General features: G+C 52.8%; 1 protein-coding gene across 1 annotated transcript in view; it reads left to right on the forward strand.

Moving 5' to 3' along the window:
* LOC149344339 (uncharacterized) overlaps positions 1-15,304 on the forward strand; it is a 138,490-nt gene that overhangs the window by 86,241 nt on the left and 36,945 nt on the right. Inside the window, exon 6 of the mRNA XM_089547218.1 lies at positions 12,420-12,692. Within this exon, the coding sequence (XP_089403344.1) occupies positions 12,420-12,692 (273 nt within the window). The remainder of the gene's footprint in view (positions 1-12,419; positions 12,693-15,304) is intronic.

Raw genomic sequence — 15,304 nt, forward strand, 5'->3', positions numbered from 1 at the left:
AGAAGACGTTATTCGGCCAAAATTTGCAGGCCGAGCATGTCGAGCGCCTGGGCGACCAGAAGTCGCTGTTCTTCCTCCCCTTCAGCGCCAAGCCAGTCGAGACAGGTGGTGATGGTGGGGGTAGGAACCCGACTGCTGAGCAGCCGGGCAATAGAAGAGGCAATGGGCAAGGTCCGCATAGATACAGGGGCAGTTGGGACAGGAAGGGTCCGATCGATAGCGATAGAGAAAGAGGCGAGACGGGGTGATGACTGCATTCATTTGAACGTGCCGAAGAAGGCGAGCCTCCGGCACTGTGAGTGATGGATGAGGGGAAGGGTAAAGGCGTTTGTCGAGGTGGAGCTCGAGGTAGACCTCTTTTATGGTGCGGCGAAGGGTGAGTCTCCCACCGTCCTCCAAGGGCTTGGGCCAGGGGATCAACGGTGCCCGGAAAAGTGTGTCACGGGCGAGCTGATGAGCTAGCTCATTGCCGTCAATACCTGAATGCCCAGGGACCCAGCGGAGGAAAACGATAGAACACTGCAATGCGGAGACCGCTCGTTCGACCTCCTGTTGAAGAGAAGGGGTTAGGACGTGCGTTTCTGTATGTGGTGTATAGCGGCTTGTGACTCTGAATAGACTGTGTACTCTTGAAGAGAGGGAAGGAGGGCAAATGACTGGAGGGCATGCGCAATGGCGGGGACTTCGAGGGACAATGCATCCGGAGGGCGTAGAAACGGCCCGCTGGTGTGAGTTTCAGGAGCGGGGAGGTGGGGGTGGTACAGGGCGTAGCCGCAGGAACCTCGAGGAGCCACGAAGGAGGCATTCGTGTAAGCTACACCCTGGGTATCAAAGAGAGGGGAATCGTGCTTTGCGGCCGCATGACGACGGCCGGCGTGCAGAACGGGGGACATGTTGGACGGAAGGGGGAGGATCCGAAGATTGGGAGCCGGGGTGGGAATAGGAGAGGTAAACGGGGCGCTGGGAATGGGCGAGATACCCGCTTGAGTCAGTAACCACTGACCCTGACGGGTAAGAGAAAACCGGGCAAGCTGCGAGTCATGATGGAGAGAGAGCAGAGAACGGAGAGGATGAAAGAGGCCCGTTGCAAAGATCTTTGCAGTAGAGATAGTGATAGGGAGATTCAGAGCTGCCTTGTAGAGGCCCACAAGGGCAGTCTCAAGAGCGTTGAGTCTGATCGAAGGAAACGTAGGGTGCAAAGTACAAGACCTTGTTGAGGGCCAGCGCGTGGGCAACTCGGCACGCATGAGCCTCGTGGAGACCTGAGCGCCGAGTGACCACGCGCCGCAGGAGGTGACTCACGGAGTGGCAGGTGGTGACAGTGTGGTGGAGGGCTTGCACATTCTTGGCTGCATGCAAAGGAAAGCCAAGAACTTTGCACTGCGTGACGACAGGAATGGGAGAGCCAGAAAGGTGGAGAGAGACGAAGTGGTTTTGTGAGCGCTGGTATGAGGAATGGTTGAGGAGAAGGAGCTCGGATTTTTCAGGAGCAGGAGAGAGGCCAGCGGTGGTGAGAAAGGAGTCGATGAGATCTAGGCCACGTTGCAGGGTGTCCTGTACGTGAACGGGAGAGCCAGACGAACACCAGAGAGTGATGCCATCGGCGTAAAATATATGATGCAGGTCGGGAATTTCAGCTAGCTGGGAGGCGAGAGGCGCCATAGCAAGATTTAAAAGGGTAGGAGAGAGAACAGCACCTTGAGGAGTGCCTCGGGTGAGGTTGGGGGGGTCGGACAGATAGGTGTCGACTCGAAAGCGAGCGACACGTTTAGAGAGGAATGAGCGGATGTAACAGTACATGCGGGAGCCACAGTCTAGGGAGGCGAGTTGGGAAAGGTAGTGGTCGTGGCAAACACCGTCGAAGGCCTTGCGAACATCGACGGTCACAGGTGCGTGAATTTGAGTGGGGGTAGGTGACAGAAACGTGTGCTGGAGAACCAGAAACATGTCCTGTGCACAGACGTGGCGTCGGAAGCCGATGAGACAATGAGGGAAGAACTCCCTCGTCTCGAGAAAATTAGAGAGGCGAGTAAGGGCCATTCGCTCAAAGGTCTTACCAACACATGATGTCAGGGAGATTGGGCGGAGGTTAGAGAGAGAGGGAGGCTTGCCCGACTTTGGAATCATAGAAATGAGGGAGGAGGTCCAGGAGCTGGGCAGGCAGCCGCTGTCCCATGCATCATTGTAGGTTTTAAGGAGGAATTCTTTGGCGCAGTCAGGAAGGTTGCGAAGTGTGGTGTATGTAATGGCATCCTCACCGGGAGCCGAGCGTGTAGCATTAGCAGCCATAGCCGATTCGAGCTCCCGGAGAGTGAAGGATTGGTCCAGATCGGGGTTAGGTCCACCGCAGTACACCGGGTAGGAGGGTGCCAGAGGGGGCGGGAGATAGAGAGAGGCGAGCTGATCAAAAACATCGGAGGGAGTTCCTTGAGTGAGGGCATTAGCTAGAGTGGGAGCAAGGGCAGTCTTAGTGCCAAGGAGAGATTTGAAGAGAGACCACGTGGATCGCGAGTGCAATGCAGAGTCAAGACGGTCACAAAGAGCACTCCAACGAGAGTGCTCGAGTGAGGCGCAGTGGGCGAAGATCTCGGCCCGCAGAGCAGTGATCCGGGAGGAAAGTTGGGCATTGTGAGGTTGGCAGCAGAAGGAGCGTTGAAGACGTTTACGGCGACGCCATAAACGGAGTAGGTGAGGATCTGAGTCTGGGACTGGGTGACAAAAGCGAACACGACGGCTACTGGACGTGAGCGCTGCAGTGATGCGCGACGTCCAGTCGTCGTAGGATTGAAAGGAGTCAGAGGCTAAATTAGCGCGGAAGGCGTGCCAGTCAGTATGAGTGACCAGATGGCATCGAGGGATGTGGGAAAGAGAGGTGGAAATGTGGACAAGATAGTGGTCACTGAGAAGGGTTTCGGCTGTCACTTGCCAGTGAAATTAAAGTGAACCCCGAGAGAAATTGAGATCGGGTGTCATGGGACGCTGTGAGGCAGTGCCCGCTCGAGTAGGGGAGCCAGGAGTATTGAGAAGGGTGAGGTGGCGTTCCTGGGCCAGACAGTGGAGGAGGCGGCCGAGTTTGAGGGTAGCCCTAGAGTGTGTGAGGGGCATTAAAGTCACCACCAAAGAGGAGATGGGAGTTAAAAAGAAGAGAGTGAAGGAACTTGCCCAGGGCGGAAAATAAAGAGGAGGTGACAGGGGGGTTGTAGAAAGACAAAAGGGCGAGTGAGACGCGGGAAGAATGGTGGTAATAGACCACACCAACTAAATATTTAAGAAGGACGGAGGGGATATCAAGTGGCTCCAAGAGCACGTCGCTACGTACATAAATAGACGCAAGTGGTGTGGCCGTAGTGGCATGGTAGGCGCGGTAGCCTGGCACAGTGCGGGCCGTCCAGGTCTCCTGGAGAAGGAGAAAATGGGGCAGGGAGGGGCGGGCGAGTAGATACTGGTGGAGGGGGGTCTTATTATGGCACAGATTTTGGCAGTTCCACTGCACAATCTCGAGGTCCTCGCCAAAAGCCATTATGATAGTGTAGAGGTAGAACTTCGTGAGGGTACGCGTTCCTTCTTTTTGGCCGGGGGCAGTGACTCATGCAGGGATTGGAGCGTAGAAGTGAAGGATTCTAATTGTTTGGATTGTGCTTGGAGGGTTGTAAGAATCTGCAGAACCGATGTCTCTAGCTGAACCAAGCGAGTGTGGTGTGCCTGTGTGGTGGTTTCGAGAAGATCAGGCAAAGGGGCGACCTGGGCGGTGGAGGAGGGAGTGGTGAGTGTGGCAAGGTGCTCATGTAGCTTGGTAAGCTGGGAGGTAAGAGAGGAGGTGGTTGTCTGGAGGGTTTGGGTCAAGGCGTGGATCTGTTGTTGTAGGTCGTGGGAAATGCGCTGCTGCTCTCGCTGCTGTCGTTCCAGCATAGCGAGCCGGTGGTCGAAGGAGCGGCTCTCGTCAGTCAGGGATGTAGATGGTGGTGCAGTGGAAGAGACGCCGGAAAAGGCCGATTCACACGACGGACCGTTCGCCCGCGGCCCGCGCACTACGTGTACATGCGTCAGCACTTTGAGGGGCGCGCTGTCGGCCGCCATCCATCCATGCATCCAGCGCGCCTCTCAAAGTGCTGACGCATGTACACGTAGTGCGCGGGCCGCGGGCGAACGGTCCGTCGTGTGAATCGGCCTAAAGGGACGCTGGAACCGAGGATACTTTAACATTGGCGGCGTAGGAGCCTGGTGGTGACGTGGCCGGAGCTGACAGAGGTTCATGATTAGAGGAGGAGGAGGGGGTGGGTTGCGTGGCCTGGCGCAAAGCTAGGCGTCGGAGGTACGCAGCTTTGGCACACTCGCGTTGTTTAGCAAGGAGGAAGGGGCAAGTGGGGTCGAGGGAGGGGTGGGTGTTTACGTGGCAATGAACGCACCAGGGCTGGGCACATACTTGAGCGGAAGGGTCGGCGGGTAGAGGAGCAGCACAGCGACGGCACTTTGCCGGAACGCTGTGCTGTGGCCACTGGTGGGCGCGGTGTGCAAGAGCGAGACAACGGGTGCAGGTGGGAGGCTTAGGCTTATGGGGACGGCACCGGAAGGCAACGCGTTTGAAATACACAAAGTGGGGGATTACGGTTCCAGCGAAAGTTATGAGCACCGAATGAGTGGTGCCCATCATGCGAGCAGCAAGAATATCGGTTTTGAATGATTCGATATCATGCATGAGGTCATCAGGGGTGAAGTGGCCACCGACGTTATGGATGACGCCGAGGCATGAGATGGGAGGATTAGGGGCATACGTTTTGATGGTGATAGGCTTACCGTGAAGCTGAAGATGCGTGATAGAAAGCAGGAGGTGGGCGGTGAGAGGGGAATGTGCTTTAAAAACACAAGGCTTTGGGCTGGGTTGGCCTGAAGGGTAATCTCCGCACTGCTCTCGGAGGACAGTTGTGCAGCGGAGACGACTGCGGCGAGCACGTCGTAGAGCGGTAGCTTGGGGGTGAGGGTGCCAGGGGGAACCTGGATGGCAACTGTGATGAGCTCGGTGCGGGGCCGTGTGGCGGAGGCAGGCTTAAGGCTGGCACCGATGGTGCTCCAGCCGAGCTCAGGGGCCGGAATAAGATGGCCGTCGACCGGGGACGCCGTGAGGTCCATGTCTGCTGTGTCGTCAGCCTGAGCCGCAATCTGCGACGCAGGTACCAAGGTGCTGGACTTGCTGTCAGCGGGAAGTGTGGTCAGAGTACGTACGGCGGCACTGGCGGCGGCGACGAACGCAGTCGACTGGGATGCGTCTGTGGGCCCGAAGCTCTTGGCTTCCCTTAATGCGTGGAGTTGGCCAGCAGTGGACGCCGCGGCGGTGACGAACGCTGCCGGCTGCGTCGCGGCTGTCGATTCGGAGCTCCCAGCGTCGGTGAACGCGACGGGAATGGGCGCTGTGGTGTGGCCGGTGTTGAACGCAGCCGGTTGAGACATGGCTGTAAGCGTGGTTGGAGTAGACCCCGCGGCGGCCGCGTCGGAAGAAGTTGACACCGGCGAGGTATGGGTGGGTCTCGGCTTCAGGGGCTTGTTGAGATGCTGCATGCCAGAGGTGCAGGCGCGGCGCGTTAGGGTTAGTGAGGCGCCGCGCTGCAGGAGATTTTTGGAGGCGCTTGGAGCGCCAGCTCGACAGCGGGCCGTGGTGCCAATGGTGTCCACGTGGTGCGGATGTCTTCCTGACGCGATGGAGTGTAAATCCAGGGGCGGGCAAGGCCCTGGACCAGGCCAGGGGCCGGTGAAAAACGGACCACGATAGTCAGCCAGCTAACCAGGGCGGCGCCACCTAGCGGAATTCGGCCATACCTACAAGCAGGTAAGTTCGGTTTGACCTTAGGATTCATTGAAGGTCATTGTCTCATTCACATCGAAATCAAAATTTGTACTCCCAGGAGTACAGGTCTCACTCTAATAATATTGGAACGGATTTTGTGAATGAAGACGAAACGAACAAAATGCATTGGTGGTGCGCGTGTTCTGGGTTCGGGTGCCCTGCGCCCTACGCTATGCGCTCTCTGTGCGGGCACTGTGATCTCGGCCTCCGAGCTGTGCCGGGTCGTTTTTAGGCCGTTCTCGCCTACAGCCACGTAGGAATATTTATGGTGGCGTCCCTGACGCGAGCGGCGAGCGGCTGTTATGCCAGCACTCTTTCTATTCTGCTGGTTACTTGGCTCCAGCTACCGGCTACTGCAGACCAGCCTTCGTTCCGGGCGGCTGCTCGCCTCTTATCAGGGTTGATTTAATACACCTGGTTACTTTTTTGTCCTCGTGCTACTTTCTCGTCGGCTACATGTGCGCCATTCTTTACTGCCATACGAGCCACGCTCCTTTTCGTACGGTTTTGACGCTGGTGCCTTCAGAAAGACGGTATGGTTCGAGATGGAGAGCCCTCAGCCGGAAAAGAACTGGTGCTCCGTAGTAGAGCGTCAACTGCTCTGCTTGAATCACATTGCTATGGTTGGATGTTACAGTCGCTTTGGTACTATGGTGTGCCGTTTCTACTGAGGGCCTATAGTCGTCAAAACCGTCTGGCCTCCGCGTGTTCTAAGTGGCGGCCCTAATTTCACCGGTTACGTGCAGCGCAGTTTACAGCACTCTTGTGCCATTATGCTCACGAAGCAAGCAGCTCCTTCTCTGTAAACGTTTCTGGTGGGTTAGTCCAGCAAACTCATAATGTGTCACTATTAGGTCGTCCGTATTATAGTTTTCAGCGTATACCGTGAATTGGCTGCCGAAAAAATGTGCGCTGTTTTCACTCTTTAAGCGAGCTTAAGTCAGTCGGCACAATTCTGTCACTACCCATCGCTTGCAAGATGGGGTTCTCCAGAACGGAGTTCGTATGAGGAGCTATAAATATAACTAAGTAAAGTCCCTCTCGGACATAATTACAAATAGTTGGGCCTGTTGGTACGTTAACGCATTGAACTTCAGCGCGACACGTGCGCGTCTCGCGGTAGCTCCGTCCTCAACGGGACGACGAGGACACTATTCTTGACGCATGCGCTGTTCCGGCATCAGCGCAGCCCGCAGCACCAGGCGGACTGAAAGCTTCACCTAAGTTCGTGCAGTTTCGGCTTCATCTCCTCCTTCATTCTAGACCCAAGGTCACCAACAGCGCGCTGTCAACGGAAGCTAAAATCCTTTCATGCTTAAAAACCAACACATCCACTAGTGAGAGCTGAAGCCACGACCTCCGGATGCCGCATGTGGTGCTATATCTGCTGACCTTTGGCAGCGCTGTTCTGCCAGGCACTTTGCATTTATGTTTCCTGCAATAGTCTTGACGCTATTAACCAGCGCCTCCTGTAGAACATTGGATAGCCGCCACCATAACCTGAATTGGTAGAGCACCGCATGACATACACGAAGGTCTTGAGTTCGGATGCCACTGGTAGCATGAGGCAGTTTTGCAGCGACAGGTGTTCAGCGCCAGTTCCTCGGTTTAACGTCGTAGTAGTATGTAGTTGTCAGTTGTAGTCACCGCCGTGACGGGTGGGTGCGGTGCTATGTGAGCCAACTGGTGGCTGGAAACCGTGCAAGGAGGTCGGTGTAACGTTAGCGGAGAAATGCATAACGGATGTATGGTTCCGCCGGAATCATCCGGTGGGTGGTTACCGTGCATAGAGGAGGGTATGGCCAGAGCGTGAAAAGGTGCAACCGGTCGGCGGCTGCCACTGAAAGCACCCGGGGGTTAGTTACCGTGTTTGGATTAAGATTGTTACCATGTAGGGAGGCTTTAGGGCAAAAGCATAGGAAGGCTTAACCAGAGGTTGGTGACAAAGGCAGCCGCCTGGAAGGTGGTTACTGTGAAAGGAGGAGGGTGTGGCTGAAGTGGAGAAATCTCCAACCAGTGGATGATTACCGTGGCACAGAGGGCATGGCGAGAGCGTGAGAGCGCGCAACGCAACCAGTAGGGGTTGCGATACTCTAGAAGTTACTCTAGAAGTAGGAGGAAACCTGCCGTGGAAGGAGCGTATGGAGAGATTGTAAGAAGGCGTACCACGGTAACCATCCGGAACGTGATTACTGTGGAAGGAGGAGGAAGGGTATGGCCAAAGCGGAGGAGAGTAGCATGGTCCACCTGCGGCAGCTGCAGCGAAACGCACAGGCCGAGGCGAGGAACATGGCAGCACAACGTTTCTTGAGCGAGGAGTGTAGAGGAGACCTAAAGAAAAAGCGACTTGCACGAGAAACTAAAAACAGCCCCTTCGAACTGTACGGATGTGAGGCCGCTCTCATATTATCTGACACAAATATCGTAAAGTATAAATGCCTTAACAGCTTATCGCGTACCTTAGCAGTTACTTTTCAAGCGTCTGTTTCTAGGTACATGGTTGTGGTGAATTGGACTTACTGAAATGCATCACTTTTTGCCGACCGCATAGATCTCGATGCTTTCTTTATAAATGAATGGAAGAATTTTGGCACAGTTGTGGGCATTCGGTGACCGTATGTTTGGTGCATCACACCAGTAGGGCGACGGTAAATATCCTGAAAATCGTGTCCCAGTAGAAGGAGTGATACAATACCGGTTTCGCAACTCTTGAAATTTAGGTGGTCCAAGGAGCTTAATAGAGGATGCTGACGCACGTTTACACTTTTTGTGCTGCCTACAGTTATAGTGGGCAGTTTGTAAATGCGGCTACAGTAATTCGCGAAATTGCTCGTCACTACCTCTTTTAACACTCTATCTCCTGCCTTCTATTACCGCTTCTAAAGTTATGCTTCATGACAAACTGCTCGAATAAAAACAAAAAGGATTCGCATAATGCAAAAATTGGATTTTTTAGTCCTTCATTATCAGGTTGATAAAAACTGCATGAGTAGTGTGAAAAACGAGCGTGTGTCTGTAGACTTGCGAACAGCAAACGATTGCTCAAAACTGCAGTCACCAGTAGGCTTGAGGAATATGCCTTCAAAAGCCGCATGCAAGCCTGGCTGTCCTGACACCCTCAATAGAATGATTCAGAATTTCTCCATTTGCTTGATATTGTCACGGACGCCAGTAGAACGTTCTATCCCTGGCAGAACACTACCTGGCGAGCACACTGGGCAAAGCGCAGCCGGCCGACCCTAGCACCGAGCAGAAGAGGACGAAGTCCGGCGCGCGACAAAGCTCGAAGACAGACCGCACGGGGCGCCGGTAGAGTGGTATCTAAACTAAGTGCGGCATTGCCCCTCCCCTCTGGAAAGACATCGACTCGATGCCTGAAGGTGAGGGGGAGCCACGTGTGGGCGTTAACAGAGTCCCAGGCACTGAACGTGGTGAGAGTTGTCCTAGCGGGCATGGTACGGCTTGAGTCTTGCGACGTGCACAATTTCGGATGTCGACGGGCGTCTGGAAGAACGAACACTTCCTTGCGGGCGCACTTCATGCGTAAAGTCGCCGAGTTTGCGGAGTACCTCGTAGGGGCCGAAGTAAGGGCGCAAAAGCTTCTCGGAGCAACCGCGCATACGGATGGGGCTCCAAACCCACACTTGATCCCCAGGCTGGAAAATGGCTTCGCGATGACGAAGGTTATAGTGGTGAGCATCGACTTCTCGGGGGGCATCGGCGGGCAGCCTCTGCATGGCGAAGGAATGCATCAGCGTCGGCAGCGGATGGGTGCGCAATATCGGGCAACAACATCGTGTCCAACATAGTCACCACTTCACGACCGTGTACCAAACGAAATGACGTGAACCCCGTCGTCTCTTGAAGGGCAGTATTTTAGGCAAACGTGACGTAGGGAAGTATTTCGTCCAAGTTCTTATGGTCATCGTCGGCGTACATAGAAATCATATCAGCGCTAGTCTTATTGAGGCGCTCGGTTAGGTCGTTGGTTTGAGGATGGTAAGCTGTGGTCTTACGATGACTTGTGCCACTGAGCCGCATAACTTCCTGAGTAAGCGTGGACGTGAACGCTGTGCCTCGGTCAGTTAAAACAACATAAGGGGCGCCATGGCGGAGGACTATGCTGGTGATGAAAAAGTCAGCAATTTCAGCAGCAGTGCCGCGGGGCAGGGCTTTCGTCTCACAATACCGGGTGAGGTAGTCGGTGGCAACCACAATATACCGGTTACCCAATGATGACGTGGGATATGGGCCCAGTAAGTCCATACCGACTTGGTGGAAAGGAATTCTCGGCGGAGCAATGGGTTGGAGCAAGCCAGCCGGCTTGAAAGATGGTTTCTTCCGACGTTGACACTCGCGGCAAGTGCGTACATAACGCTTGACAGACGCAGAAAGCCTGCGCCAGTAATAACGGTCACGAACTCGTGCCATCGTTCGAGAAAATCCGAGGTGGACGGAAGGAAGCTCGTCGTGGCATGCCTGCAAAACGTCAGTGCGGAACGCCGTTGGAACCACGAGCAGGTAACCAGAGTCCGTCGGGCCGTAATTTCGTTTGTAGAGGACGCCATCTCGCAAGCAAAACGACGACAAACCACGCGCGAATAGACGAGGCGGTACCCTCAAAATAATCGATGAGTGGCCGCAATTCCGTGTCGTTCCTCTGTTGTTAAGCGAGGGCGGACGTGGTCAGAGCACCAATAAATAGAGGGTCATCTTCGAGGTCATCAGAGCTGGACGGAATAGGAGCACGGGGCAAGCAGTCTGCATCGCTGTGTTTGTTGCCCGACTTGTAGACAACTGTTACATCAAATTCTTGCAAGCGAAGGCTCCAACGAGCTAGCCGGCCCGAGGGATCTTTAAGATTCGCGAGCCAACACAGTGAGTGGTGGTCACTGACGACCCGAAACGGGCGACCATACAAGTAGGGCCGGAACTTCGTTATCGCCCACACAACAGCTAGGCACTTCTTTTCAGTGGTTGAGTAATTCGCCTCGGACCGAGACAGCGTGCGGCTGCCGTAAGCAATCACGCGCTCAACACCATCTTGCCACTGGAGGAGGACTGCACCGAGGCCAATGTTGCTGGCGTCGGTGTGAAGTTCTGTGTCCGCCTCCTCGTCAAAATGGGCAAGAATGGGCGTTGTTTGTAGGCGTTTGAGGAGATTTTCGAAGGCGTCCCGCTGTTCCTGTGCCCAGACGAAAGGTTGATCGTCTTTTATCAGCCGTGTGAGAGGCTCAGCCAGCCTGGAGAAGCCTTGCACGAAGCGTCTGTAATATGCGCAGAGGCCAAGAAACCGGCGCACAGCTCGCTTATCAGTTGGAGTCGAAAACGCAGCTTCAGCGGCCGTCTTGTCAGGGTCGGGGCTGACGCCCTCAGGTGTCACAACATGGCACAAAAACTTCAGCCGTTGGTGCGCGTGGCATTTTTCGGGTTTTAGAGACAGACCGGCTGATCGGATTGCCGTCAATACTGCACTCAAGCTTTTGAGATGTTCTTCGTAGGTCGCAGCGAAAATAACCACATCATCAAGATAGACGAGACACGATTGCCATTTGAGGCCAACCAGAACAGTGTCCGTCATTCTTTGAAAGGTGGCAGGAGCGGTACTCAGGCCAAAGGGGAGCAACTTAAACTCGTACAAACCATCGGGGATTATGAACGCAATATTCTCTAAATATAACCAAATGGCTAGGAGGGCCACCATTACAGATAGTCTGGATTCATCATGGCTTGTCTCCGGCCGTTAAGTTCTAAGCCTCAGCATCTCCCTGTATTCCACCATCATCACGTGCGTAGTGAACTCATTTTTTTTAGTCAAAGCACCACCCTTCATATAGGCATGGCTCGAACAAGTGCCATTACTTTGAATAAAACTAATCGCTCTTTAAGTCCTTCTTGTCTAAAGCTTCAAAACTGCGGAATCAGCTTACTGCTCGGCCGCCGCCAGGGATCAGGGCGATTTAAAGAGCGCTAATGGTAACATTGTAAAAGTACAAAGATATATTTGTGCTAACATTTTGCGTCTGTTGAAGTATGTATAAATTTTTGCTTATTGTTTTATTCTAGCAGTGTTCTCGCTTTTCAACGTTTACTAACACCCACTCCCCTCTATATTCCCTTTTCTTATTCAGGTCATCTGAAAAGGGCAATTATTACCACACTGGACAATTTTTATTCTGCATAAAAATGGGTTGTGTGGCTCTCGGTGGCGATAATGAAGATGCTTGAGCGTAAAAAAATGTATTATATAAAGATTTCGATTTGAGTAATTGTCTGACCCATCGAATAAAGCTTTTCATCTCAATGTCAAGACCAAAACGTATCTCGTCAGCACTGTTGTTTTGAAGTGAATAGCTGTGTAGCCTAGCCTCCAGGATGCGCACGCCAAAAAAAGAGAAAACAACACGCCTTCGTGTCATTTTTGCTTCCTTGAGAAATCCCCTAAACATAGTTGCGGTAAACGCGACAGTACAGTCATAGCAGCGGGTGTTGCGCCGATGGTGGCTAGCGCAAAAGTGGTACCTTTTGTGCGCGGTTTTGTCTATCGTGAAGGCACCCGACGTCGAATGGGGCGCCGCAGGTTACATGGTTCGCGAGTCCGCCGCTTCGCCTGCTGGCCGTCGCGCGGCATGTCCAGAAGCGCAACTGCGGCCCACCCCCGTCGCTAAGGACCGTGGTGCTCCTCGGGGCTCCCGTGACCCCGGCCGCCGCCCGGGAGATCGGGGCCACACTGCGACCACTGGTGTTCCGGAACATCTACGGAATCACCGAGACCGGCTGCGTGGCAGTGCCGCCCCGAGGAGAGTGCGCCTACGACAATGTCGGGTTTCCTGTGCCCGGTACACGGATCAAGGTGCGTGCGCGCATTCAAGGAACTGATTGCATCATTTCTCAGGTATTCCTAACAACAAAGGAGAAGAATGGCAGGAGCTTGAGTGAGACGCCTCAGCCCCGTGAGTAGCATTCTCAAAGCGGTGCTCGTGAGAGGCTTGTTATCGACCATGGCCAGCAATTCTGGACAAAACATTTTTCAGCTGGAAGAAGTTTATGAACGCAACTCTTGAAAATGTTTTAAGATTTTACTATAACAATCAATGCATCCGCAGTGCTGTCGTTGGCACGCTAGCATTGACGTATTTGCTATCGCCAAAACGTTTTTCGCTGGTTTTTTAACGCAGTCTTAACCGCTCTATGTGAGCGATGCAAAAACTTTAAAAGAAAGGTATTGCTATCCGTAGAAAGAATCGACAATTACCTCAACCTTCCGACAATACTACCTTACAATAGTGCATGACTGGAAATGTTTGCCCAAGAATGCTGGACATGGTGATGTTCACTAGAGCGAAGCTTCCTTCTGATTCAAAATCTTCCGCGCTGCACTTGTTCTCCATGAATAAAAATCTCATTTTCATTCATTTGGTCAGAATGCCCTGCCAGCGCTGTCTTCAAATTTGAGAAGACGTGAGAAGAGATTTTTTGTGCTCATCGCGCATTTCGCACCGATACAGTTGCCATGCCGGGGGCTGGTCATTGTCTGCATTGTCGGAGACGAATTTCTGTATGTAGCCAGAGTGATTAGCGGCTCTCAAAAGAGGCGAAGCACTTTTCCGTCCCTTGAGTGCATTGCCCCTACGAGATAGGCTATCACTTTATCACGAGCGCATTTCTTGCCTACTCCATCATCACTTCCATAGTAGTACGGTTCAGGGGTCTATTTCAGGACTCAGTCCTTCATTGCCTTTCCGCGTTCTGTGCTCCAGTCTCCTTCTCCCAAATCAGTCTCGCAAGCCAATGCATTCTTCTGGTTAACCTCCTCACCTTTTCTTCACGTCCTGTTCCTCTCTTGGATCGAATAGTGACAGGAGAGAACTGTAAGTAATCTTTCTCGCCTTTAGATTAACAACGGCTGGAATAAGCGAAAAAATAAAAAAACACACAGAGGAGACTTGGACAAGCGCTTCAAGAAAGTCTTGAAGGACTCTGGATGTACTGAGAAGTGTTGTTGCTTCTTTGCTGGGTCATGTATATCGTCATGGCCTTCTTCCGAGTGATGGTGCCGTCAGTCTTGGGGTGCATTCGTCGTTTCTCCAGAGAGCGACCGGAACTCCCAATCTTGCAGCCGCTGCGTAGCTGCGGCCGTCCACGCGAGGCGTGAGTTAGATATTGCTGGCGAGTTGTACGATCTGGCATCTACTCCTCTCAGCGTAACAAGCCGTTGATCTCTTAGAGTCGCTATCCGGGACTTAGTCGAGGCAGTCCAGAACAGAAAACACGAAGAGTATCCGCATACGAGCGTGTGACTGGTCTTAACAGTGACGGTTTTTGGTACTTCAGGTGTCCGATTATGGCGGCTTTTGGGTCGTTGATAGGTGGGCCGCTTAGATGTTGTTGAATTTTGGGTGTTACATAATGGTCTCGTCGACGGCTAAACATTTTCTACGAGTTGGGCGATGCTACGTCATAAGTTACGGCATGGGCTTCTGTGATGTGGTTGTAGGTTGAGGAGCTGAGAAATCCTGCTGGACTTCATGAATCTCTTCACCGAAAAGGTGTTCATTGCACGCACAGCATCTCCACCAGATATCATGCGTTCTGGCGGCAACCCGAAAGGCAGGAGAATGGCAGAAGACTTCCGAAGATACTTTTCCTCGATACGCGAACTTTTGCCCACGAACAGAAAACAATAAAGCGTGGCTATTGCTCTAATTCGCATTCTTGCACTAAAATTCAGGCAATGATCTTTCAAAATTAAGGTGCCTAAAAACACCGACAAAAATATCGAGCATAATAGAAATCTCGCGAATAATCACGACATTTACAAAGCACTCTGGCCGCGTCCCGCGTAAGAAAATGATTTTAGCGTAGTCGATGATATTGCGGCGTACTCTCCACTAATGAAACACGCCTAAACACACGCTTTCTGCTTAGTGGCTATAGTAAAAAGAGAAATGACTTTTCGGGAACCCTAAGAGTTCTTGCTCACACTGAGGCAACAGGTCGGACACATGCGGGTTTTGTAGCATTTAGTAGCGTTTTTAATAATTTGGTGCAGATGTGTTCAAGGGGTCATCGTTCCTGTTTCATGCGACTCGGGTCCTCTGGCTGGTGAATTTAGGTTTACGTAGGCTAAAACATTGTTTTTCGTTGTCAGTAACTTGGCTTAGTCCAAATTATTCTCGTGGCTATCTCTTATTTGCATTTTCGGTGATTTCGTTTCTTTTTGCTTTCTCGTTTTCACATCGTTGTGGTCTTCTGTCAGGTGCCTTGTGAAGTCTCTCGGTTCGCCTGTGTACACTGATCAACAATCAGCGCAGGCAAATGCAGCGTGTTGAGGTGGCGATAACAAAACTACATAAAATAGAAAGGGAGCTTCATGCAACTTTGCTCACTTTTCTTGCTTACAGAGAAGAGCGTATGACATTTAGAGAAACGGGAATCAGGTAGGCGATCATTGTAGTGGAGTCA

Source organism: Amblyomma mixtum, chromosome 5 (assembly GCF_055824585.1).
Source record: "Amblyomma mixtum isolate Tamu chromosome 5, ASM5582458v1, whole genome shotgun sequence".
Classification (NCBI taxonomy): domain Eukaryota; kingdom Metazoa; phylum Arthropoda; class Arachnida; order Ixodida; family Ixodidae; genus Amblyomma; species Amblyomma mixtum.